The 25,937-nt window shown below is 36.2% G+C and overlaps 1 protein-coding gene across 4 annotated transcripts in view; it reads left to right on the forward strand.

Annotated features, from left to right (window-relative positions):
• DACH1 (dachshund family transcription factor 1) overlaps nt 1-12,678 on the forward strand; it is a 354,099-nt gene extending 341,421 nt beyond the window's left edge. For 3 of the 4 annotated variants that reach the window (XM_030948600.1, XM_030948647.1, XM_030948638.1), the window contains one exon: nt 9,922-12,678. In XM_030948600.1, the coding sequence (XP_030804460.1) occupies nt 9,922-9,959 (38 nt within the window). In that variant the 3' untranslated portion in view covers nt 9,960-12,678. The remainder of the gene's footprint in view (nt 1-9,921) is intronic. The other variant, XM_030948611.1, reaches the window with a different exon arrangement.
• Nucleotides 12,679-25,937: the final 13,259 nt, after the last annotated feature.

The raw sequence follows: 25,937 nt of genomic DNA on the forward strand, positions 1-25,937 counted from the left end.
TTCAAGATGGAAGTTTACAATTAGTTAGGGGAACTAGTTTGAACTCTGAATTGAAAAGCAACCTACCAGGGCTAGCATTAGCAGTTGCCACAGAAGCAGAGTTCTCTCATAATATAAAAGGCTGGTCGTTTTCATTCTGGGAAAGAAAAAATGTGTTTTGCATAAGTATTGCTTCATGGCTAACTACTGGATCAGACCCCATTTATGTGCTTCAGCTTGAAGTCTTCCTCAGAATTAACATGAGCTGATTTTATTTTCGGTTTTGTAGTTACGCCATTCATCCTAAGCCCTGGGAACCTCATTAAGACCTATGTCTATTTCTGTGTACTAGAAGGATTGTGTGTGATTTCAGTTCACAGCTGATTTCCTAGGGCATGACTTCTGGTTTGGTTTCTGTTGGCTTGACTCTTGTTCTGGAGCTGAATGGCACTGCTTGGTGCCATAAACTTGCTTTCATACAAAATACCGAAAAGCAGCAAGGTTATGTTACATATGTTTTGACATCCCGTCCATCCTTGATAGATTTTCCATAAGCTTGCTGCTGTGTAATCTACCTGTTTTACAGCCTCATTCCTTCCTGTTCTGCATGTGACTATTTCTTCATGTTTAGTGTTGGGGGTTACTCTGTTTTAGCACACAGATGAGAGCAGGGGTGGTTGTGTATGAAAATGAGTGCTAATGTGATACTGATATTAAGACAGGATTCCACATATTCCAGGATTATGTATGCAGACTAATATAGCTTTCTTTAAGTGGCCTCTATTTTCCAGTAGACTTTGCAGCAGTTCAAATGGCATCTCAGTTATATCCTCTTGTATTAATTGTGGGGTTTAATCTGAAAACAGCTAGTCTGCCTTTTAGTTACTTGGGCAACATGAAATTCAAGTTACTTGTTTAGAAAAAATGTGGCTGGCAGAGAAGGGTGGGGTAGGTTTGTGATTCTGTGAACCAGAGGAGGTGCTCTGTGTAGGAGTAGGTATTAGATCAAAGTCTTTTCTTGTGTTTTGAAAAGTAATGGAAGTAAAGCTCTAGAAAAGATAATACCGTAGAAAAGCTCATCTTCATAAATTGTTTGTATTTGCTGAAAGAAATTAACATCACACTGTCTGTTGATGGAGAGTACTAACTATGGCCACAACCATTCCTAGCAAAATTATCATGACCCATGTTACTTTTTCAGAATTGTATTCATATTTTATTATAGGATCTACAGTTGTGTACAGCTGTATGCTGCCTACTGTATCAGCTTCTAGTTGAGTGATGGAAAGAATTTGTATGCATTTCTGTTTTGCATGTAGATGGAGGGTAGTTTTAAAGAAATACCCACTTACATGTACTTTTGCATACATACTTTCTGTAATTCAGCAAAAACTGCTGAAAGCTCCAAAAAAAACACTGATCTCCTGTATTTTGTTCCAATTTCATTTTACGGCCACTTTTTCTCTCCAGAAAAGGAAAGTAATTATTTTTTAAGTCTAACTGTATGATTGATATCTTGTATGTAAGATTACTTTGATGATGATATTTAGTGTTAAAAAGTGATGATTTGAGCAAGGCACTAGAAAAGGAGGCAAAATGGAGAGAAGCAAAAGAGGAGCAATCAGACTAAAGGAATAAATAATAAAGTCTGTTTCCATCTGGCCTTAACAAAAAAAAACCCAAAACCAAACAAAGGCAGAAAGTGCCAGGCAGAAACTATGTTCCAATATTCAATTCTTTTTCAATTTTATGCTATCAGATCCAAGGTTGCTAGCTGATACTGAAAAAAAACTCATTTATGTTTCTGGGAATACAGTAACAAATAAAGCATACCTTTTTGTAGAACTTAAAACTGTTTTATGCAGGACAGATTGTTCAGCACCAAAATTATCCACACTGTGATACAAACAGCACTGAACACAATGAGCTGTGGAAGCTCACAAGCTGATTGTATTTAGCTGTGACTTCATCATTTAATAACTTTTCCACATGATTCTTCAGTTGAGAGGGTTTTGTTCTGTTTTGTGTCTGTTGTTGTTGTTTATCATTACTAATTATTTTTTTTTTTAATAACATGAAGTGACACAGTACAATGCCTTAGTGACTCAGGTTCAGTGCTTGCAAGTAATCAGTTCTGTTGTCTTTTTTTGGATATGGCTTCTTCTGTTTATACAAATAGAACAAGGGTTGCTAAGTTTGTGAAGCATCAAGAAAAGACAGTTTGATTTTTTAAAAATAATCTATTTATTTCAAACAATTTCTCACCTTACTTGTTCAGTTTTTTCAGTCCCCAAAATGGCCAGTTTTATGCATAGTATATGATCTTTAAATAATAGAAGGTGACATATTCAGGTACTTCCCTGCTTTGTTAGTTTACTAAAGACCAGATTGCTGACCTTTAGTTTACTCCCACAGTAATATGGGAGTAATGGAAATATATATTAATGATTAAAACACGTGGTAAAATCACTGAGAGAAGATAGTTCAATATTTGAAAATAACTGTGAAAAAAGGTGTTTAGATGCTCTTTTTTACACATCCATGGTTTAATTTTGTCTTAAATTAGAATTAAAATCTCCTACATATAAATTGCTGTTTTAAAAAGAAACACATGGACATCTCAGTTTCCTGAATATTTGTACTGAGTATTAACACAAATATATTTGTACATGAATGTTAAGTAGAGAAATGAAAGGTGTATGATTAATAACAATATGCAAATTTGAAACTAATTTATTGGTGTTACACAAAGGGCAAACTGGGATAGTGTTTGGCCAAATATGTTTACATACTTCATATTTGCATGCATTTAATGAACATGCAGTGTGAAATCACCCATCTTTGCATAAAAACTGGATGGGCATTTTTTTAAAGAACAAATTGCTTGAATTTCAAAGCCTCAGTGGTTGGGCCAGCTTTCCTGCATCGCCTGTACTCTGCTATGGAAGATGGCAGTGGATCCATCCACGTTCCCCAATACATTATCTACTTGTGCTGCCAGTAACAATGTCAGCTCGGTATATATCCCACTGTCCCTCCTTTTCAGTATTGAGTTGTAAAACCTCAAAGTTCTAATCAACTCTAGACACTAGGAGGAATTACTTCCCCTGACAATGTACTGTTTTGCACTTTACTAGGATTACTATGAAAAGTTATGTTCAGTTGATTCCATGACTGACTTTTACAAATGATGGGCTTTTTGTCTCACACTCTGCAAACTGAAAAAAACTGAAGTTCATCATAAATTATTTTCACATTATTAAAAAGTTAGACTCCTATTTTATCTTCCATCTTTGGTGGAAAATAAATCCTCTTGTGTCTCAATTTGGAATTAAATATATGAAGATATACAATAGTTGTTTCCTTTAAGTTTTTTTAAAGAAGGGTTACAGTTTGACTAAGATCCCTTCCATCTGCCACAATATGCTTGCTTTTATTTTGACATCCCACTGCTGTCTTATCAAATATCACATGAATCATTTCCATTTGTTTACCATCCCTTTCTTTTTGTTTTGTTTCTCTTCCTTCAAATGATTAAAACATCAGCTTGAATGAATGGTTAGAAGTACACTGTGATTCACATTTGCCCCATCTTATTAAAACAAATAAACCAACCAGTTATATAATTTTAACGTGCTTGAGCTATGGCATGCAGATGCTTTTATCAGCTCTGGGCTGAAGAGGTTGTGTGCATTCGGGCATGCACGTACAACTGTTCTTTGAAAGGGACAAACCTCATTAAGATTACAGGTGCCTGGAAATAACTTCTGAGAAAATAGCTACCATTTTCAATAAAGCTACTTCCTGACAGGAAATGCAATTTATTATGTTACTTAGCACAAATGAACAGCTTTGCTTTGATTTAGATATGAGGAGCCCCATTTAAGGTCACAAATATTTTATTTCTTTTAAGCTGAAGTTAGCAGTTTTTAATGGTTGGAGGGTCTGGCAACAGTATACTCAATTCCAGTATGAAGCATCTGCTGCCTTGAGGAGCACATGGGCTTGTCCTGGGGATTTTGTGTTGCAACATGTGATTTTAGAAGAGGACCCTAAGCTTAGATCAGCTCAGTCACCAGCCATAGAGATGGGGTTCAAATGGATTTTTATGAGTGAAGAACCTTTTATTTCCATTAAATACATATGCATATATAGTTTTTTTGGTTTCTGTTTTTGTTTTGGTTTTTTTTTTTTTTTTTTTTTTTTTTACTTGTGCTAATATCGTCCTTAGAGGATTCAGCTAGCACTGCTATTTGCTTCCTAAGGACAAGAAAAAAGACTGAGAAAACCATCAGTACATGAAATATCTGTTACCTAAAATGAAAAGGAAAAGAAACAGAAGTTTGAGTGAGAACAGAAGAAAGGGCAGGGAAAAAAAAAAACAAAAAACAACAACAACAAAAAAACTCACAAACTAAAATCACAGAAAATTTCAGAGCCATATTTGGGAATAAAATTCCTGTCTTCACAACAAGAGACATAGAGACATCAACTTTTGTTCTTTGAAAGTACAAAGAGATGAATAGATGCACTATTCAAATACCCTCAAGACACATTTTGAGTGAAAATTGGCTTCTATCACTGGCCTGCACCAGTGATACTTGACAAAAATATGTTAACTGAAGTTAGGACTTCTAACAACTGAAACTGTGGCTACTTTGATGTAAGGGTTCTGGGATCATGGGATTTGCTATTCTACAGCTCACAAGTTACAATTAAAAAAAAAAAAGGATAAAAAAATTATTCAAACCTTGGCATCCCAACTTTCCAAAGCACACATTGAGATTTCATATCTTGTCATTCATTTTCAGAGCAACCTGGTCTAGTGAAAGGAATCCCTACCCTTGATAGGAGAGTGGTCCTTGGTGATCTTTAAAAGTCCCTTCCAACCCAAACCATTCTGCGATTCTGCGATTTTCTTTCTCACAAAGTATTTTGTCCTTTTCTTCTTAACCTGGACTCTGGGAGTTTCTTTCTTATCAGCTCTCTGTGTCAAGCTGCTGTATCTTTCTGTCTGTTTGGTCACTTGGTTGGTTGTTTTCAGCTCCTAACCATAGAAAGCACTATGCTTTTCCTGAGGAGAATTTACCTAAGTAGGTTTTTGTAAGATAGCAAGTGACTGAACTAAGATGTGACAGCACACTTTGGACGTGGATTTGCAGATTTTCATAAATTAAACACTGCAGTATTGTAGTCATGATGATCAGTGTTACTACATTTATTTTTAAAGCAACTCTGAGAATATGATTTTTTGGACGGCAAAGAACCCCACTGGGACTTGCACTCCCAGTGCAGAAATGCCTATATTAACCATGTAATGGACAACTTATTTAGTTTGCAGCTGAAGACAAAACCTAGCATTTCATTGTACGTTTTTATCAGTTTACAAGGTTTCATATTAATAGGAGTGGGTTTATGTTTTTACCTCTGAAAATACTGGGCCCACAGAGATACTTTCTGCAAGCTGCCCACAGAACACTAAAGTGAATCATTACCCAGATGACATCTCTGTGGGAATGCATTTCGAGACATATGATTTGTTTCAGCATTGCAAACTTTTATGTCAGTTCCATTTGTTTGTTTTTTATAACATTTGTGACCTTTTAACTATTTGGGCATGTTCATCCAAAAGCCTCAAAATGAATCTTAATTAAAAAGAGTTGATCTAAAAAAATACTCCCTCATTCTGGGTAGAATTTCTGTCATATCAATCCACAGACAAAACCAAATGATGTTTAGGAGTAGTGGCATTTTCAGTTTGAGTTACTAGCATGAGCTTGTGTGATCTTGCTGAACACTGCCATTTGCAAAAGAGCAATTAAAACAGATGACAATCTGCTAATCACACACAGTTCTATTTAGAAATTTAGCAGTATTTTCCCAGTTTGTGTTTTTTCTTGACTTCCTAAGAGTAAAAGTAAGTTTTATGTACTTATATTGTATATAACAGTATGTAAATTTGGGAAAAACTTCAACACAGATCAACAATTTTCAGTAGGCTAAAAATATATCCCAGTATTGTAAACATCCTTTCTGTGTGCGTGTGTGTGTGTGTGTGTGTGTGTGTGTGTGTAGTATATGTTTGTATGCATATTTTTGTGTGGCTAAAATATTGCATATTTGTTTTACATAAAATTGTTTTTATGCTGATAGAAAAATTCTGCATTTGTTAACAGAAGAAAGTAATGCAACAGGCCTGCATAGCTGATAAATTAATGCTGATTGGGAGGCAGAAGGCACAAGCATGCTCAGGATTTAGTATTTAGAAGTAGTGGCATTTTCACATTGGCTTACAAAGAATGAGCTGGCTCGATTTGCTGATCACTTTCATGATTTGTAGGTTTTGTCTATGATTTTAACCTTGAAATCATTAAGGGCCTATCAGTGGTAATACTCCACTTGTATTCAGATAGGAGCTCTGGCTACACCTAGAGGCAAAGTGATTCTGGTGGCTTTGACAACAGCACTGAGAAGTTTCTATCATTTGGAAAGAACCTCAGAACATTAAGAATAGGGAGAGAAATGGATAGAAGCAAGGTAGTAGGAGTCACCAATGGAAAGAAACAGCAGACAAACATAGGGGTTATATTTGGTCACCACTTTGAGATGCAAGTTCATTGTTCCTCTGCAGATCTCTGAGATTTTCTTAACACAGTTTGAAGTCTTTGAATTTCTGAAGTACACTGCTATTCACCTGTTGTTCGTTCTTCATGAGTGGCTACATGAACTTCTCAGCCACAGTGCCCTGGCCACTTCCCTGGGGAGCTTGTTATAGTTCCCAATCACTCTCTGGGTGAAGAACCTTTTTCTGATATCTGACCTAAGCCTCCCTTGACTGGGCTTTATGCTGTTTACTCAAGTCCTGTCACTGGTCATGAGAGGGAAGGTATCAGCTTCTACCCCTGCACTTTCCCATGTGAGACAATTGAAGATTGCATTGAGGTCTCCCCACAGTCTCCTCCAGGCTGAACAGACCAAATGACCTCAGCAGTTCCTCATTCAACTTCCCCTCCAGACCCTTCACCATCTCCATTGCCCTCCTTTGGATGCTCTCTAATAGTTTAATATCTTTTTACATTGTGGTGCCCCAAACTGCCCCCAGCACGCGAGGTGAGGCTGCCCCAGTGCAGAGCAGAGCAGGACAATCCCCGCCCTTGGCTGGCTGGCACTGCTGTGCCCAATGCACCCCAGGGTTGGCCCTCCTGGCTGCCAGGGCACTGCTGACTCATGTTCAACTTGTCATTGACCAGGACCACAGGTCCCTTTCCATGGCACTACTCTCCAGCCTATCGTTCTCTAGTTTATGCATACCGCCAAGATTCTCCATCCCAGGTGCTGAATCCAGCACTTGCCCTTGTTAAACTTCATATGGCTTGATTTCTCACCTCTCTCAGCTGTCAAGGTCTCTCTGCCCTTGAGAGAGTCAACAACTTCTCCCAGTTTAGTGTCGCTGACAAACTTACTTACCAAGCTGTTAATGAAGATGTTGAAGAGAACTTGTATATATAAACAAGTATCCTCTTACTTTGTAAGCAAGGTGCTTTGTAGAGCTGCCCTTTTCTATTCTTATTCATTTTCTGTGGATACAGAATACAGGATCTGATAGTGCTGTCTTTTAGAAGTGAAAAACCTCCTATTGATTTCGCTGCCAGGTTAGATCCTTAAGCAGTGTAAAATAGAGCTGACTCTTGAAACTATTGCTGTTCATCTTTTGTTGGCTGCTACAAGGATTCTGCTTCCTGCAGCTGTATTTTTAATTGAGAATTAGTTTTAATACATATTTTATTTTAAAAGGTAAATGGAGACCTAGTATAATAAAATAAGTTACCAACGGCAGGTTATCAGAATGTTAAGGTGTGGGAATTATACATAGCACTCATTAGCAAGTGTACATTCAGGATAGCCAAAGTGCTGGTATATATGCAGAGTAATACTCCTACAGAGGTATCTAGACAGCTTTAGTGCTGTAAATGTTTATTGTGTTTATTCAGTATGTTTAGGAGAACTATATGGAAATGTAGCCAAGTAGTAGCAGTAGCTAACCTCCACTTAATGCAGGCTTTCTCTGGAGATGGTTTTCCAGGCCTTCAGTTTTACTGAGCTCCATTTCAGGGGCTCCTTCTTTCTATCCTGAATTCCCATAAGCATTTTGGTTGGTTTTCATGCATCAAATAATAATATAAAAGTCTTTAAGTTATGGCCTTACTCAATTCCTTTTTACTTCTCTTCAGTGCAAAAAAAGACCATAAAGAGCAAAGAGAATGGAAATGGATCTGAGAGGAAGCACTTTTATGTAGTGGGAAAGTTATCATGTACTCTGAAAAAAAAAAAAAAAAAAAAAAAAAGCTAGGAACATAAAAAAGTAGGGAAAGGGGGTAGACAAATGTAAAGATGGGGAGAAAGTAGCAAAAGGCATATACCCCAGAAGCTCATGAAAGGAAACTAGTGGTGGAAAAGGAAAAACAAAGGGACATTAGATAAGAATCACTGCAGCAGAGCCATTTTACAGCTTCCCACTTTCCCCAGCAGTTCTGGTAGAACTGGACAGGGATATGCAGATTTTACAGCTGTGTGCTTTCACGCTAACTTTTGTCTGCTTTCATGCTAACTTTTCTTTCTCTCAACAATTACAGTAAGTTCAGAGAGGTGATGCCACATCTTTCAAAGATAACAAAACATTACAAAAATTTCAGCATTCATTTGTACAGGTTTTTCTCACGCCATCACTTCACTGAATATCTAATTTTTACTGTATTTCTAATAAAAAATTCTATAGACTGATTTGGAATAAAAATGTTAGACTAAGAAAATCAAGCAGAAACAAAACCTTTTGAAAACTTAGAAATATTTGCTGAATTTACTTAGATTTAAATAAGAAGTTGATGCCAACTTTAAGAGCTGAGATACAGCTTGTAGTTGCAAATGCTTATATTCTAAAATATAAGTCGTGTTTAGTAGATATACACTGGGGAGGATTAATTGCTTCATAATGTGCTTTATTCACATGGGGACCACACTTTCTACCCTACTGGTCAGAAAGCTAAGAAACTTTTCTGTCTGTTTTCTGTTTTTTAAAAAATAATCATTATGTGGCTATCAAAATAGGTGTATATAAGGTGTTAATGTCCCAGGTGAAGAAAAAATTGCTTTGTACTTAAAAATTAGGTGAAAATATGTTGTGCCTGTATGTTCTCTTCAATTTTTTCTAGATCAACAGTTACTGAGTAGGTTAGCTCAGTGTTTCTCATGTTCCCTCACATACCTCACTTAAATATATGCTCCTCACTTGGGTGGAAAAAATGTTGTGAGAAACGTGCTTACATCTTTAACATAGTAATTGTTCAGTTAATCTCATTTATGGGGGGAAGGAGGCTATACTTCACTGCTACCGTTTAAATATCCTATACTGGGTTCTATATAAATAGCTACAAATGTGCACAATGGTTACATTACATGGTATATTTAACAACACAGCTAAATCAGAAAGTGTGAGCTATGCCTTTAGTGATGGGAGTACTAACTATTGCATGCAAGAAGATTTTTTTTGCTCTGCAACCATGAAGGAAATAATTGCTGTTCAGCACTATTCAGTTACGTTTGCATATCAGTAAAAACACATGCACAGAGGCTCCACCTACATTCCTAGTGCCCTAGTACTGATATGAGGCCAGCATACATTAAAGCTGTTACATTTTTCACAACTTGCAAAGTGCATGTAATTTTCAACAGAGTTTATTTGACCACTGACAGATGCAATTGACAAGGTGACATTCAGGTTTTATGATTTTCTTTTCTTTTGGACAAAAAGTACCATAGGGGACATTTTACAGATTTGTTGCATGACTACTTCCGCTGAGGTTTTAAATCTTGTGGGGTTTTTCCTCTTTTTGATTCATTGAAGATATAAATGTATAAAGCAAATGTTTCTCTTTCATATTTTAGATGGAAGACTTTATTTGAAAACTACTGTCATGTATTGAATTTTTCCTGCTGAAAATACGTGTGCTACGGTAAAGAACGTTGCAGTAAGACATTGGCTCATAAGGAGTTCTGTGGAAACAAAACGTTTTGAAACCAACTTCCTCAACTTCATTTATCAATGTTCTTCAAAAATGTAAAGAATTCTGCAAGAGTGTCCTCCTTTGGTTATCTCCTGTGGCTCAACCTGGAGATCTAGAGAATGTTTGTAAATGTACAGTAGCACTGTTCTCACAGCAAAAATCTGCATCTCTGCGCCGGACTATTGTATCCAAAATTACAGGCAGTCAGAACATGGCTGAGTATTCCCTTTTTCAAGGAATGCAGACTTTCTCCTCCTCTGATGATTCTATATTTGAGCACATCCAATGATCCTTCCAGCGGTGTCCAAGTACACTTGCAGACTGTTATACCATACTGAAACCAGCAAGACAGCTCAGAAATTAACTTGTAGAGGACATAAGAGGATTCTTATTGAAAAAAAAAAAAGGTAAAAGAAGAAAAAATTGATACATTCAGTTTTCAAACAATGATCGTGGGTTTTTCTTCTAAAGACATTTTTTCCACATGCTTTCCAAGAGACCAACACATATATGTTAGACTACATTAAGTGAAATGGAATTTTGTGTAAGTGAAAAGAAATGCTGGATGTAAACAAACTGTTTTACCATTCACAAAGTCTCTTTTCCTAAAATAAAATTAAAAAAAAATGAAAAGAATAATAATTTCTCATTGTAAACTGGCAGGGGTTTATGAAATAAAAGACTTTGCTTCTTATCAAAATGTTGGTCACATGTACAGTATATAACACAAATCACACAAGGAAGGTATTATGTATGCAGTAGAAATCTAGAGTTTAGGAAATGAAACTTTTAGATAATATTGTTTTGTCACCCTGTTGGTCAGAAAGACACCTTTCTAGTTTTAACGCATGCAGGCATGTAAATATTTGTCCTGGAGTCACAGTATTACTGAATGAGATCTTAAGCATCTGGTAACAAGTCAGAATTCTGTATCAGCCACTTTTATTTGTATATTGAGCCCTGGTTAGTGCCCTGACTAGTGCACTTCTAAGAATGGACTGTGGCTGAGCAGCAAGTCAAAATGCCAGAAATATTTTTATATGTTAATGTCATATTACGTCAATGTTGATAAAAAAAAACCTAACAAACACTTGATGTATCAGTCCAATTCCACGTAGAACTGAGTGATACAGTTGAAGTCTCTTGTCCCTCCCAACTTGTCTTAGGGATGGATGGTTATGTGTTACTTTCACTGTCTTTATGAAAGCTACAATATGTGTTTTCACCTTTGTGCTGATAACTGGAAGTAAGCTGCAAAACACTGCTTATTACATTACTAAAAATTATGTTTTTTGCTTTGCATACTTTTGGGTTACCCCTTTAAAGACTGATTTTGTGAATCAGTGCTATTACTGTAAGTTTTGTGATTATGCTTTCTTCATCTAATGTTTTATGCATATAAAATATTATTTATTACATGGAAACATATCAAAACCTTAAATGTCTAAGATGCCTAACTTAAAGCAAATATTTCTTTAAAAGTAGTTCTGATTGGATATTAATATTATTTTGTCAAAAAAAATCTTCTAATGTTTTGTAAACTTAGCACTGAGCTTCTATAGTTTGTAGGTCTTCCTCACAATACTGGTACACATTTATTTTGTGCAGTTCATATTTACTCCACCACGATCCTTTTTTAACAATAGAAAGATGTATATACAAGTTCACATCACAGTAATTTTTTTAAAGAAATATTGAGCAATATTTTTCATTAAATATTGTTGTCTAATACTTTGTAGTGATGTTATTTTCTAACCATGATTCTTTCATGATTGTCATAGTTGCTTAAACACACATGGGATTCTGTACTCCAGTTTTTTCATATGCAGTCTTTAAAGGGTTAACAGCTGTAAAGTTAGATGGACTTGTGGCAAGCTTTTGAATCATTCATATCTGAAAGAGAATTAAAAGCCTACAACTGAAATATGTACTAGCATTTACCATTGCTCTGCTCCTTGCATAGAGTCACCTGTAAGTAGGTTTAGTAGTTTTACAGTATATTCTTTCAAGACCTTTGGGAATGCCTCAGTGTTTGGCTTGGTACATAAACAGAAGTGTTAAGGATTAAAGGGGAACCAATTTATGAGCTGGATGTTTAGGAAGAATCTTGCTAAAAACAGTGTAAATATTACAGACCATGAGATGTTGCCGTAAGTTGAAGTTTTTTGCCCCTCTTTAGTTTTACAAGTTTTGGGTTGGTATTTTGGTTTTGGGTTTTGATTTGGATTTTTTTTTTTTTTTGCATAGATTATGAAGAAAAGTTGTCCTCATGTTATTGTTTATATGCTTTTGTAATCTTAAAGATATTAATGTCTAGTTGTTCTATATTATAACCATATTTGCGCTCTATGCAAGCCCTTGGAACAGAACATACTCATCTTCATGTAGGACCTATGAAAATTGTCTATTTTTATCTATATATTTAAAGTTTTCTAAAAATGAAAAAAGGTTATTACGAATTTTGTTGTACAAAATCTGTACAAAAATCTGTTTTTACATCATAATGCAAGAATTGGAAATTTTTCTATGGTAGCCTAGTTATTTGAGCCTGGTTTCAATGTGAGAACCACGTTTACTGTTATTGTATTTAATTTTCTTTTCTTTTCAACAATCTGCTAATAAAACTGTCTGAAATCTCCCTGCGACTTTATTTACAGTTCATCTTTATTAAATTTTCTGAAATGTATAACATCAGAGGAATATTTACTTTCTAATGGGAGGCATCTAAAAACAACATAAGTCAGCTCTTTGTAATGTGAGGCGAACAATGCTGAATGATTTTATTTAACATGCAACTGCTTCTATCTCTAATATGAATTACTGTGGTGAAAAACATCATAAAAGCACACTCTGTGGTTATTGTTTAACAAGCATATTTTCCATTTTTTTTTCTTGCCAGCTAAGCAAACTGCCCCCATCTACATGATTTATTTATGTACATTTCTCAGTTTATGAAGCTGTTATTTGTACCTTTTTCCTATATTGTGATATTCCCATGATTCTTATTCCACAAAGCTTTGTGCTGAACAATGTAAAGTGGACACATTGATGGAACAAAACAATATTATTCCACTAACTACAAAAATGCAGGGGTAATCCTGTTGGTTTTGTCTCAAATCTCCTTCACTTGATAAAATGTGTTTAGAAACACATTTTTTTAACAAACCTCAAGTATTTAAGCATTTAAACAGGCATTGGCATAGCATGTCTTTAGGCGGCATTGTGAAAAAAAAAAGAGTGCTTTTTTACAAGGTCAAGATTGTTATTTTGGAGCAAATTTGGAACTACATTGGTTTTGCTTGCAGAAAATTCAAAAGTCGGAGAGGTATGAATGATTTTGAGTATTGTACCTCATTGTCCTGCCTCGCCTGGCCTTGGCTTGCCTTCTCTTCCCGTCCTTTTTCTTCCCTTCCCTTCCAAACCATACCTACATGGACACTTCTGCTTTCATTAGGGACAGACCTGGTTGGGACAGCAGAAGAGATTAGCTTTCTTGGATAAGCCCATTCCTGGATGGCCTGGGGACTGCAGGCATGAGGCTGACAGGCTTCCTGGGTTCTAGCAGCTTGCTATTGCTGGCTGGCTGATTGGGAGTTTGGTTATCTCTATGTAGGGCAATCACAATCTCCTTCTGCCTGCATTAAAATATCCTGCATGTCTGAATTAGTAAGGATCCCAGCCACACTGTGGCCATCTCCCCTGCTATAAACTCTGGCACAGCTAAAGCAGGGTAAAAAGCAAACTCATTAATCTCAGTCTGGCTCATGCTGAAACCCAAATTATCTCTACAGTAACAGACTAGCAACCTACCTCTGTGCTTTTAAGCATCCCAGGAAATAGTCTCTTTCTGCAGAAAGGAACTGTGGTCTCAGAAGCTCTACCCTACCTCCATTAATAAACAGCTGCTTCATCTGTGCAAGGTACATTTAACAGGTCTGAGGCTGGATAGGCTGAGAGACAGTCAGATGTTGATGCTCCTTGTGACAGGTAAAATAAAAATATGTCAAAGCTCAGATCAAAATCAAGAAAGTTTGCCCTAAACATATCTTGCTCTAAATTTTGTAGTAGGTTATGGTCAGATCCTGAAGAATTTCTGACTTAGCAGCTAAACATCTAAAGTTTTAGGAAAATCCTTTAAGAACTGACAGACTCAAATGGGAATTACTTTTTCAATTTTTTTTTTGTATTTTTGCTGTGGAAAGAGATACAAGGTTGGGTTTTGATCTGAAAGGTAAACCTCTTATTTCTTGAAGCTTCTATAAATTCTTGAAAATTGCTTCATTTGTTATGTGCTTACATGTTATTTGACACAAGACTGCAATAAAAAAAGACTGAGGCCAAGATTTTCAAGCGTGACTGCTGGTTACAGATACTTCCAGTTTTGCTGGCCAAACTTCAGACATTTTCAATGCCTTTCTTAAAATAAAATATCCTAGCTCAAGAGTTCTGTGAATCTTATTTCTTCAGTAGCTGCTAACTCATCCATAGGATACTGAGAAATGTATTAGTGTGCCTTTGTTGAGCACTAGAGCTCACCCTGATCAATGATGATGGTTCCACCATCAGCAGTATCACACCATTTCAAACTACAGCCTCCTGCTTAAAAAGCTTCATTTTCAAAGAGAGAGGAAACAAAGACTTCATGGAATTCAAGCTCTTAAAAGGAATGAAGTTAGAAATCTTGACATCCAGAGTACTTGGAAACTTTGTAAAAGTTCATCTAAAAGTCAAGTACTATGAAATACTAAGCAATTTGGGAGAATTTGCACATCATCTAAGGAGAGACATGATTTTGTCATCCAGATTAGAGTAACAATGCTTGGCATAGTCCAGTGAATTGGTTAATTGATGCTCTAAATTTGATTCATAAAAACACAGCTAGGGTCATCTTGCTGTATTAGCAGAAAGACAAGAAAACAGATCCCCGCTACGAAAACAAAACCAAAAAATAAACAAACAACCCCAATAAAATTTTCAAAACAAAAGCAAGCAAACAAACAAAAACCAAAATCGTCAAAAAAAAACCCAAAACAAAACCTCCAGCTGGATATAAAGGTGAAGAAGTCAAAATGAGAGGGATGAAGCACTAGAACAGTTTTCACAGAGAAGTTTCAGAATCTCCAACTTCAGAGAATTTCAAACCTTAGGTGACCATGGCCCTGAGAAACCTGATCTAACTGTCTGCAGTTAAAAAAGATTAGACTGCTTGATCTTCAGAGGTCCGTTCCAAACTCACTTTTTTTGTGGTTCTAGAACCACAAGGCTTATTTGCATGATGCCCTTCTAGGCATAACACTTTCTGCATCCAGCTTAACAAGGAGCAAAATTTTATCCTATAAATAGCACTTGTCAGATCTAGAATAGAAATTGCTGTGATATATTTAAGCATTCACAGCTTTTGATCTTCCATATCAGGAGGCCAGAAGAATGAGCTGTACTAACAGCAAGATATGGAAGAAGATACAGGAAGTGAATACAAGGAAGATTAAAATGGCCCTATTTTAATACAGATATAATTAATTTAAATAATAAGAATGGAAGCTGTAGCAACTTTGTCAATCACTTCTCCGATGAATTTGCTAAATAAATATAAGGCAAAGTGAATAAATAATATGTTTAATAATATAAAGAATAGCTGTTGGGGCCAAAGAAAGTAAGTTGATGCAGTTTTCTTGGATATACTTGCCAGTCTTTGAGGAAATTGGAAATGATAAGCTGTAACAGATAGATCCTTATTTTAAAATATGCTTCCTGTATTTTTAAAATAGCTTTCTTGAAAGGGGTTCTGCGAGGCAACCAACTATTTTGGAACTATATAGATTTTTACCATTCTGAGATACAAAGGACTTTGAAGCAGTCAATTTGGATTGTTGGCTTCTCTGTCAAGTAAGTATTGTCAAGCAGATTGGGAGCCTGAGGTATGGCAAGGTTAAATTTGACATTTTAAAAATGTAGAGACAAAAGTGACTTTGGGCTTCAGTGTCAGTGAAGTTGTATTATGGTACAAGCATATTTAACTTGTTATGCCTTCAGAACTAATTTTGCAGTGGTTTTGGTTTGGAGGTGCTAATTATGGGGTGAATTGCAAAGTAGAGAGATGAAAATGAAAGTCTTGGTGAGGAAAGCAGGGTAAAGGAATGAGGCTGCCACTGAATTTTGAACAGAACGTAGGGATGGCAGAAAATAGGAGATTTCAGCCATTGAGATGGAAGTAAACAGTGATGCAATAAGGAGAAACTGGATTCTAAAGATACTCTTTAGAAAGATGTGGCAAGATACAGCTGCAGCAAACAAACTCATTTGGCAGTGTCCTGGGCAAGCAGACATCGTTCTCAATTCAATTCAGAAGCAACTAATAACCATTTGGCTTCTGTTCACTGTGACCAAACTGATGCTGCAGAATCTGGCTGTTCAGTGATGGGATGATATATTGGAAGCCAGAAATAAGTTTCTACATGGATCTCTTGAACAATCTGAACTCAATTTAACAATTGAAGAGGACAGAGATAAAGTATTACCTTCTTTGTGAGCTGATCAATAACAAGCACACCTCTGGGAAACAGATGCTTCAACAAATGCCAGTATTACCCTTGAAAGCCATTTCAGTGCTGGAAGCTGAACAGGTTCACAGGACACCTTACACAGAACTTACAGAAGCAGTAAATAATGATAATAATAACAATTATTATTAATAATAAAGAAGCTCTAATTCTCAGCTTTTACGGGTAAAATCTAATCCAATTTGCTTTCAACAACACTGCAAGTATATATATGGCATATATGTATCTTATAGAAGATAAGACTCAAGTGATTAATTATAGGTTTAAAACAAAATCACAGCAAAAGGTAAAACTAAGCTATTGACAAACTTGGAGAAAAAAAGGTAGTGATTAAAGTACAAAATTAGCTCAATGTCTTCAGTATTCAAAATGTGAAAAAATAAATTCTAACAGCATCCACATGCCTAATTCGAAATCATAATAAAATGCATTTTTGAAGTATGCAGTACTTACTAAATGTTTCCATGACTCTTCTGAACATGCCTTGGGCACTGATGATGATGTATCAGTTCCCTCTTGAAGCACCTAGATGCCTAGCATGGGCATAATCTCCTCTTGGAGCCAAAATCTCAGAAATCTCATTACATAACCTAGAAGAATAATTGAAAATGAGAAAATACACAGCGGCTAATCCCAACTATTTCTACAGTTCCACAGCCCAAGAGTCCAAGCACCCATATGCCCTAGTGCTAGGTTGAGCAACACACTCTTGCTGTATTTTTGGTCCTAATTAGTAAGCATTGCATACTTCAAAAATGCATTTTATTATGATTTTCAATTAGGCATGTGGATGTTGTTAGAATTTATTTTTTCATGTTTTGCTCCTGTTACTTCTCCACCACGCACATGAAGCTGTAATTATTTAGTATTAGCCTTCTACTGATGGAGAGGAGAGGGAGTGTAAACCCACTGAGAATAAGGAGCAACCTGCATGGCCCCCCACATGCTTTCTTGGGAAAGTGTTCCTAGCACTTGCCTTGAGAAGTGGACAGGCCTGGTGTCCTATAGCTCCTGTTCCTACCACTTGCCTTGAGAAGTGGACAGGCCTGGTGTCCTATAGCTCCTGTTCCTACCACTTGCCTTGAGAAGTGGACCGGCCTGGTGTCCTATAGCTCCTGTCTTTTAAAGGTACACTAAAAGTGCATCTACATGAGAAGTTTTATATGCAAGATGGGCCTCTGTAGGATTAATTTGCCTTACATTTGAGCTTCTGATGTACACTCAGCCTCCTAAAGCAGTTTCTTTTGCTGGTGACACTTGTCATGTGAAAGGATATCATCTGGATTTTGTCACTTGCAATGTGGCCTCTGCAGCTGGTGCTCTGTACAAGCCTAGGACTGGAAACCAGTAAAAACCTTATTTGTGGTAGTGCCATGGTGAGGTCATGCAGTCCTAGGAGTGCAGCAGATTGCATCATGCCATAGTGTGGTCCCTCTCTCCTTGCATCACAGCAATCAGCAAAGGAAACACACTCTGTGATTGGAACTGCTGCCCTCTGCAATGCCCTGTCTCCCAAAAGTCCCAGAAACCCCGCTGAGGTTTGGGTTTGAAGTGGAGCTGATAAACTGGAGCTGGTAGGTGGGGTTTTGGCTTGAGTGAGGTTTTTGAATTGAGCGTGAGGGTACTGAGGAACCATCTTACAAAGCTGCAAATGAATGGCATCAGGGATATTCTGCCTTGCTGTACTAAATCTTCTTTTTACAGATAAATTATGCTTAAATCAATTAGCTATTTATTGATTCATAAGGATATTGTTCTTTCTTATTTATTTCCAGGTGCTACTTGAGTGAAGACAGATTGTAGTAATAATAACTAGTGATTTTCCTTTTACTTTACTAAGCCACTATCAGCATTCAGAAAGATTATATTTGGGACTGTATGAGGAATATTTTGTTGTGAGCACAACAGCAGGCACTTACCTTAGGACTCCTGCTAACCCTGGACCTTTCTATAAAACTTGCATGAGTAAATGAGTTGTACAATGCATTTTTCTAATAGTCTGCAATTGTATGTTTTATTCAAGTTTAAAAATACTCCACCCTTTTAACAAATGCTACATATTCATCCAAGAAGTGGTCATTAAGGAAAGTGCCACTATATCATTCCTTTGTATTTAATTTGGGGTAGAAAGAGAAAACTGTACTTTGAGCAAGGTTTATTTCTTTTCCAATTTAGGTAATTTCTTTTTTTATCTAAGCTGGCCAAGTTCAATTTAAATCATTGTGTGAATTGTTGGTGAGATGCTTTTATTTGAATCAGCAAGCATTAGGCCACAGCGAATGAGCTTCTGACAAAAAAGAATATTAGTGCCAGGAGACATCTTGGAAAACCACAGTTTGTTTTTGTGCATCATGAACAGTTTTCAGTGTTAAAAGTTATGTTTTTCTTAAATATTGTTCCATTCAAGGTAAAAAGGGTTGCTAGCTTCTTTGATTTTCATTCCATTCTTCTATTGCCACATGTAAAGAATTAAGTTTAACAGGAATGCAGATAAAAATCAAAATGTTCAAGTTTCATCAATTCTTCTCCATTTTGCTTTCTCAACTCCATGACTTTTAGTATTTTATTTTTTCCTAGCTGGTGTAATTTCCAAAATACACATTAGAAAATTCTTATGAGGTTTTTCATATTTGATTAGGCTTTAGCAGTGCAGTAACCAGGGCAGATAGGGCAATAACTAATTAGTCTGCAGACCACAGAGAGTTCAACACAGGTATTTACTTGGCTGACAGAATATTTTTCTGCTCAAAGGCAGAAGAGGAGCTAGCAAGGACTGTGGGGAGCACTTTGGCTGATTCTACCTGCCATTTTCTCTGAGTCAGTGCTTTAGCTGCTAACCCTCCACCACCTGTGGTTCTCCTGCAGGTGTGCAATAGATCCAACACCCGCAAAGAGACACAAGGTTGATGTGTACAAGGCTGCTCGCATTTTATTCTTCCCCAATACACTGATTTTACTGAGCATATGCAAAAGTGTTGTCCTTTATATAGTCAATAGAATAGAGTTTTCCAGGACATGGAAAGGGCTCATTACTTATGCAAGACAATCACCCTGAATGTACACAGTAGGATGTCCTAGGATGTGGCACAGACATAGCCTTCCTTTGATTTTAGCAAAACATGGTCAAAACCCCCCCAAACAACAAACAAACAAAACACACAAAATGCACAAAAACCCCAAAACAAAACAAAAAAAAAATCTCAAGGAAAAAAAAAAAAAAAAACCAAAAACAAAAAAACAAACAAACCAAAAACAACCAACCAAACAAAGAGGTTGAAATTATTTACAATTCTGGAGGGGTGCAGCATCTATTATGGGTCAGGCTCAGAAGATTTTGTGAACAGACAACTTCACTTTGAAGAATGAGAGAGAACGACATAAAAAGATTGCTGTACACTGTTTGGACACAGAGTTCCTGAACTTTGGTGATTACATATAACTTAGCAGATTATTTTTTGCTTTGGCATACAACCCACATGTGACTTCTCATTCACAGCTAATCACAAACCCTTCCTAACCCCCAGTCACATTCAAATTGCATTGCTTGCACACAAGTCCAGCCACCTGCATGTGCTGCCATTGTGAATTATACTTTGTTATTTCAGTCTCTACTCCACTAGCTGCCCCTTTATTCTGATACTCACTGAAGATCTTGTTTGGGAGAAGAAAGGAAGAAAGATTCACCCCAAGATATCTGTCTCTGAAGCAAGTTTCTTCCACTGCAGTCAATAGATTGGAGTCTCTTTCTACTGGGTGGATACTGTTCCCAGTACAGTATCACTGTGTTTCACTGATACTTCCAAGGACTTCGTAAGAGCAGTTAAGGGATCTTTCAGTCTTAGGAAGGAATGGGATGCTCCAACTCAAGACTTCTTTTCAGATATCCCTAGTTCTCCTTAAAATCAAGATCCTCTGGAGAATGAATGAATTTCTGAACCGTGAAAGAAGCTTCAAGTGTTAAGATAAAGTTTCTTTGGGAAATTCCTATTTATTCTGAATTACTCTTGAAAAAGAATCTTAATTGCTAAAATTTATGCACCCTACTGTCATGAGATTTAAAAAAATTCTATTTTTTATGTTTTTCCCTTATTTTTTATTCTTTTCTTTTGTGTGTGTGTTTGCATTCAGATACATATACTGAAGTGGCGATCCTGTTTTGAACTCTTGAGATACTCTGGTGGGAGTCACAACCATATATCACTCTCCCACAAAAGGATGACAAATGAATACTGATAGGAAGGTGTCCATGCTTTTCCGTAGGGTGTAGGTATTCATACTTTTCTCTAGAGTGTGATTGCCTTGAAGTCCCAAGACCTGGACAATGGCGTGCAGATTGAGCCTGATGAATAGGAATCAAGCAGGTAGCATTTCTTAAAATAGCTGTTGATGTTTTCTGACATTGAGGTGGTACGAAGATTTAATAAACACATGTATACTTAGTTTTTCCAAGATATGCTTTGCTGTGTACTAGAATTTGAAACTGCATGGATATCTATTTAAAAATTCACTGGACATTTGTGGTTTTGTTTAATCCCATGAAGCCCTTAGTTGCATCCTAAATGAGTTATAAGCCTCCAGAAATCTGGCCTTTAGAGGTGAAAGAATCTTGGACAATGGCCCTATTGTTAATCATTACTTCCAGTATAATGTAACAAATGTTCTAACCTTGAAAGGAGGCAGGAGAGTAAAACCCTAGCCTGCCTCCTTATCCTTTTTCCTTCCAGGTTTTATTCTTTTACAGCTGTAGCAGTACAAAGCAGCTACAACTAAGAATATGAATCACTGTTGCTATTGTCATTAACTTAATGCCCATGTGTAGATTTATCTGCAGACTTTCAGTTTGATAAACTGTTGGCATGCAAATATTTCCTTGAAGAAATTCCAGTCCAGCTGCTTTTGTTTACAAATCTATCAATGGTTAACACCATAGAATGTATTTTGCCAGTGTCTGAATTATAATTACAACTTCAATAATTGTGAATTCATTATAAAAGAGGAGGACAAAACTAAATAATAAATATTTTGCAGATTTTTGGAACCATGCCAGCAGCTTTGCCTGCATTAATTTTTTGAAAATGTAAGGATTTACACTTGTAAGTCTCCATTCTATTATTCTTTCTTATTATTTATTTATACAGTTAATTGTGAAGAAACTCTTTCAGAATAATTATTTCGTTGTACTTATTTTGTCTTCATAGGTTCTTCTGCTTATTTCTTGTTTTTACTTTTGACTTCTGCTTGATCATTCTATGGATTTAATTAAGAGTTGATTTTGATACACCAGTCAGAGTAACATCTAAACTGACCTGAATACTGAGTATTTGCAGGTTTGCAAGAAAAAAATTTGAGATACAGATCAAAGAAACTCTGGAATTTTACTTGGCAGCAGGTTATTGGCTTTGCTTGTTGCTGTTTTGACCAGCGATGCAGAGAGCCGTGCTTTGAATTTATTGAACTCTTGCTGGTTTGTATAATTGTTTGTTACAACTTAATTACAATTCAGTACAATTTTCATGGATCAGCTCTGGAGGCAAACTATGAAATTTATTATCCCTAAATTAGGATAGCTAAAAGTTAAATTTGAGCTACGTATTATAGACCTATTTATAGCCAATGGACAAAATCCACACCTCAAAATAATAAATCATTTGTTATCAACCCTTGGGTGCCTCTTTTAGGATTAGATGAATCACTTGTGAAGGTACCTATTTGTCTTTATTAGTCAACAAAAGGGTACCTTTTAGCCAACAGCTATGGCAGGAGATGAGTTGTTCCTGGGAATTGCTGTAAGAGCTGTTGGGAAGCACTTTGGTTTCACTAGCTTGTCCCACCAAACTTCCCCAGGATATCATATCCTTTGCATGTGTATCCTTTCAACTAGTTTTTGAGCCCTCTAGTGACACTAGTAAGAGGGTCCACCACATCTGTATATGCCTTGCTGGTCTCCTCATTTTGCTTATAGTCAAATAAGTTTGCTTGTAGTCAAATAAGTTTGCATGTATCTGCTGTGCAGAATCTGAAGGGCACAATTGTGGGGGTTAGAATGCAACAACATCTGGCTTTTTTTTAGGTTTCTTTGAAGACTTTGCGGTAGTTGGGGGAAATCAGGATTTTTAATTTTTTACAGGATTTAAAAACTTTTATTACTTTAATTGCATTTTTAAAAAGTTAAATGTTTTGAGACGTAAAAAAGAAATTAGTGTAAATAAATGATTCTATAATTATACACTATTTTTGTCATGGTTTTTTGTTTTCCCTGCTAGAAGTGAAGAAATATTTTTCAACAACAATCTTATGTAGAAGTAAGAGATAACTTTGAAAACTTATCTCCTGTCCATGCACTTTAAGAATCTAACTTCCACATGGTAAATCAGTCTTCCCAATAAAATACCCTGTAGTTATACGGATGTTTTTCTGGAATATTCTGTAGGAAAATCTCATTTTCTCAATTCTGTAAGTATAGGTGGCTGTGATTTTTCTCTGAGACTAGGAAATGTATAATTTTTTTCTTTAGCTATATAGTTAATTTAATCAATGTGCTGGGTTGGCTGAACCAAGACAGTCAGCTTCTTTCTGAAAATGCTTTCTTAGGTACCTATACTGTGGTAGTGAGTCTCATGGTAATCAAGAACGTTTTATTCCTTGAATTTCTTTCGCATTTGAAGCTATAGAATCATGTACAAGGCTACTCAATTATCTTCATAGGAGGAGTTTCTATCAGGACTGAGTAAGGACAACAAAAGAAAAAATTTCTGTTTCAGATAGAAACAGACTGACAGAATTAAAAATATCTTTGTATCCAATTATTGTTTTTCAGTTTGTGCATACTGTCTATACATATGATAGATGATCAGTCTTACAGTTTCAGTATATCAAGGAGTGTAGGTTAGACCTCTTTTAGACTTATAAGTGATATGGCAGCTTAGAGGCTCTTGAAACCAGATATCCATCTCCCCTCCGTGCTTCAGGATACTGTTTTAATGGCCCCACTCTCCATCAAATTATCTTAGACTATTTTACTGGATTAAAACATATTTTTTGTGTTTTCTATCAAAAGTAATGAGATGCTACTTTTAGCTACTGCTTTATTTATTTATTGAATCCATGCTGAGTGTACAATCAGTTTTTTAATTTTGTTGCTGTTTATTTAAGATAAAGTTCTCAAGGTTTGGTTATTAGTAATAACATTTAGAGATTAACTCTGTTCAGGTACAATATTGATTAACTCTATCATTCATAAAACCACTAGAAAATATTTAGCTATATAATTCATTGACTTTCCACATAATCAGCCTGTGAATTATATGACTAAACTTGATGGGCTGACAATGTGAATGATAAATTCATTCAGTAGAGTATTTTTGATGTATTTTATCTTTCTCTGGTACATTATCAAAAATGAAACTTTGTCCATTACATTTAGAATATCTGTTGTAAGTAGTTGCCATCTAGTGCCAGCACTCATTTCTATTCACAGATCATGGTGCAATACTTAAACTTTGGAGGCCAATATGTTTCTCACAATTTGTAGTGGAGTGAGGTAATGTCATGTCCGTAATGGGAAGTAAATAACATGCTTTGACATGAATGGACACTTCAGGCAATCATTAAAATAACTGAGTGTGGTGGAGAGTTAGAAAGATGAGGAGTAGGAGAGCCGCATGTTCATTCATTGACTTCTCCAACACTGTGGTTTGCTGAATGTGTAATGCTCATGATCTGGTAGTGAATCCATCTGATGGGGCAGGAAATGGTTCTTCTGTCCTTCTGATAAAATATTAACTCCTCCAGGGGAATATATCATAAATAAGAAAAACTTTGCAAATTCTTATCCCCAAGTTAGAAATTTATTCTGAACATGAACATTAACTCTAAAATGGCATTATGTCATTAGGAGAGTGGATTTGTGCTGTTATCTCTCCACAAGCCTTTCAAATTTCTGTTCAGTTTACAAATAAGTTGAAAGTGGAAGCTTTCTTGCTAGTTTTTCCAGATATGTGAGAACTTAGGAGGATTGCTTTTCAAACAAAATACTGCAATAAGATTTTACTGAACTATTGTGTAAGATATGCATGACTTTTAAAAGATTTTCCAGCAGAATCACAAGCAGTAATCTTTTTGTATTTTTTTAAATGACTATGAAAGGAGAGATGTCTTCTGGAGAAAGCGAAGGTCAAATTGGAACAGTCGCTTTAAAATCATCCTAATGTTAAAGATAGCCTGTACATCTGAGTACAGCCAAATGAGTATATTAGTTTATTCTCTTAATGGTTTTTCATTTCAGTAAATAATGAAAAGGTGAAAATTAAAGATTTTCTTTTTTGTCCCTGGGGCTGTGGTTTCATCCATTGGATTAATTTATCACACTGTGTCTTCACACCTTTTTTTCAAAAAACTTAATTTTAATTCCTCACTGTGCTGCAATCTTGGTTCAAGATCCCAAACCCTGAAGTATTGGGTAGAGGTGGATTTTTTCAGTTTACTTTTAGGAAATCATGAAAGCTGTGATTTGCAGATTAGCTGAAATACTTGCCACTGTTTGTTTCTAGAAAAGTAGATAATTGATCTGCATATGAGAACTCATCTACAGGTCCCTGTAGAGCTTTTGGTTGAATTCTAGAATAATTTTTATCTATAACTTCTAGCCCTGATCCACCCTCTTAAAGAAAGTGAAGCTATCAGATAACAAAGGGATTTTTTACTACCCCTTCACCGTCTCCTTTAAGACTTTATTCCCAGGCTTCAGCCCTCTGTCTTCTGTGTGTGTGAAAGCAGCTATGTGTGAATACTTCTGATTGCATTGTGAGATTGCAGATGATTAAAAAAAGAGTGTAGTAGGAAGTGAGATTTACCTTTTGACTTCTATCTTTTCCATCTGCTATAATACTCACACACACACACACACACACACACACATGCACATGCACACGCACTTTCGTTTCCAAGCGCAAAGTGGTTGTGGTGGTGAAAATGAGTGAAACTGATCTTGCCAAGAATAATCTCTCTCCACCTCCCTTTCCTTTTCGCAAGCCTGTCTAAACCCTGAGCTGACACTGAAGGTGATGCCCACAACTTCCATTCCAAGTCCTGATCCGGCAAACTTACAGCTAAATTCTGTTTCCTTTCAGAGCCGAAGGAGCAAAGTTATGCTGGGAAGAAGAGTCATGCTGCCATGCTTCCTTTCTGAGGGAAGGAAGAAAATTTAATGGACTTCTGTTGCTTCTGCAGTATATTTCACCCAAGGAGTAATTTTATGTTCTAGAGTGTGTAGAGGACCCAGAAGATATTGGCTGGGAAAACCATATAATGTATGTGTCAAGTGTCTTTAAGGCCATGC

The sequence above is a fragment of the Camarhynchus parvulus genome, chromosome 1, assembly GCF_901933205.1.
Source record: "Camarhynchus parvulus chromosome 1, STF_HiC, whole genome shotgun sequence".
NCBI classification, from domain to species: domain Eukaryota; kingdom Metazoa; phylum Chordata; class Aves; order Passeriformes; family Thraupidae; genus Camarhynchus; species Camarhynchus parvulus.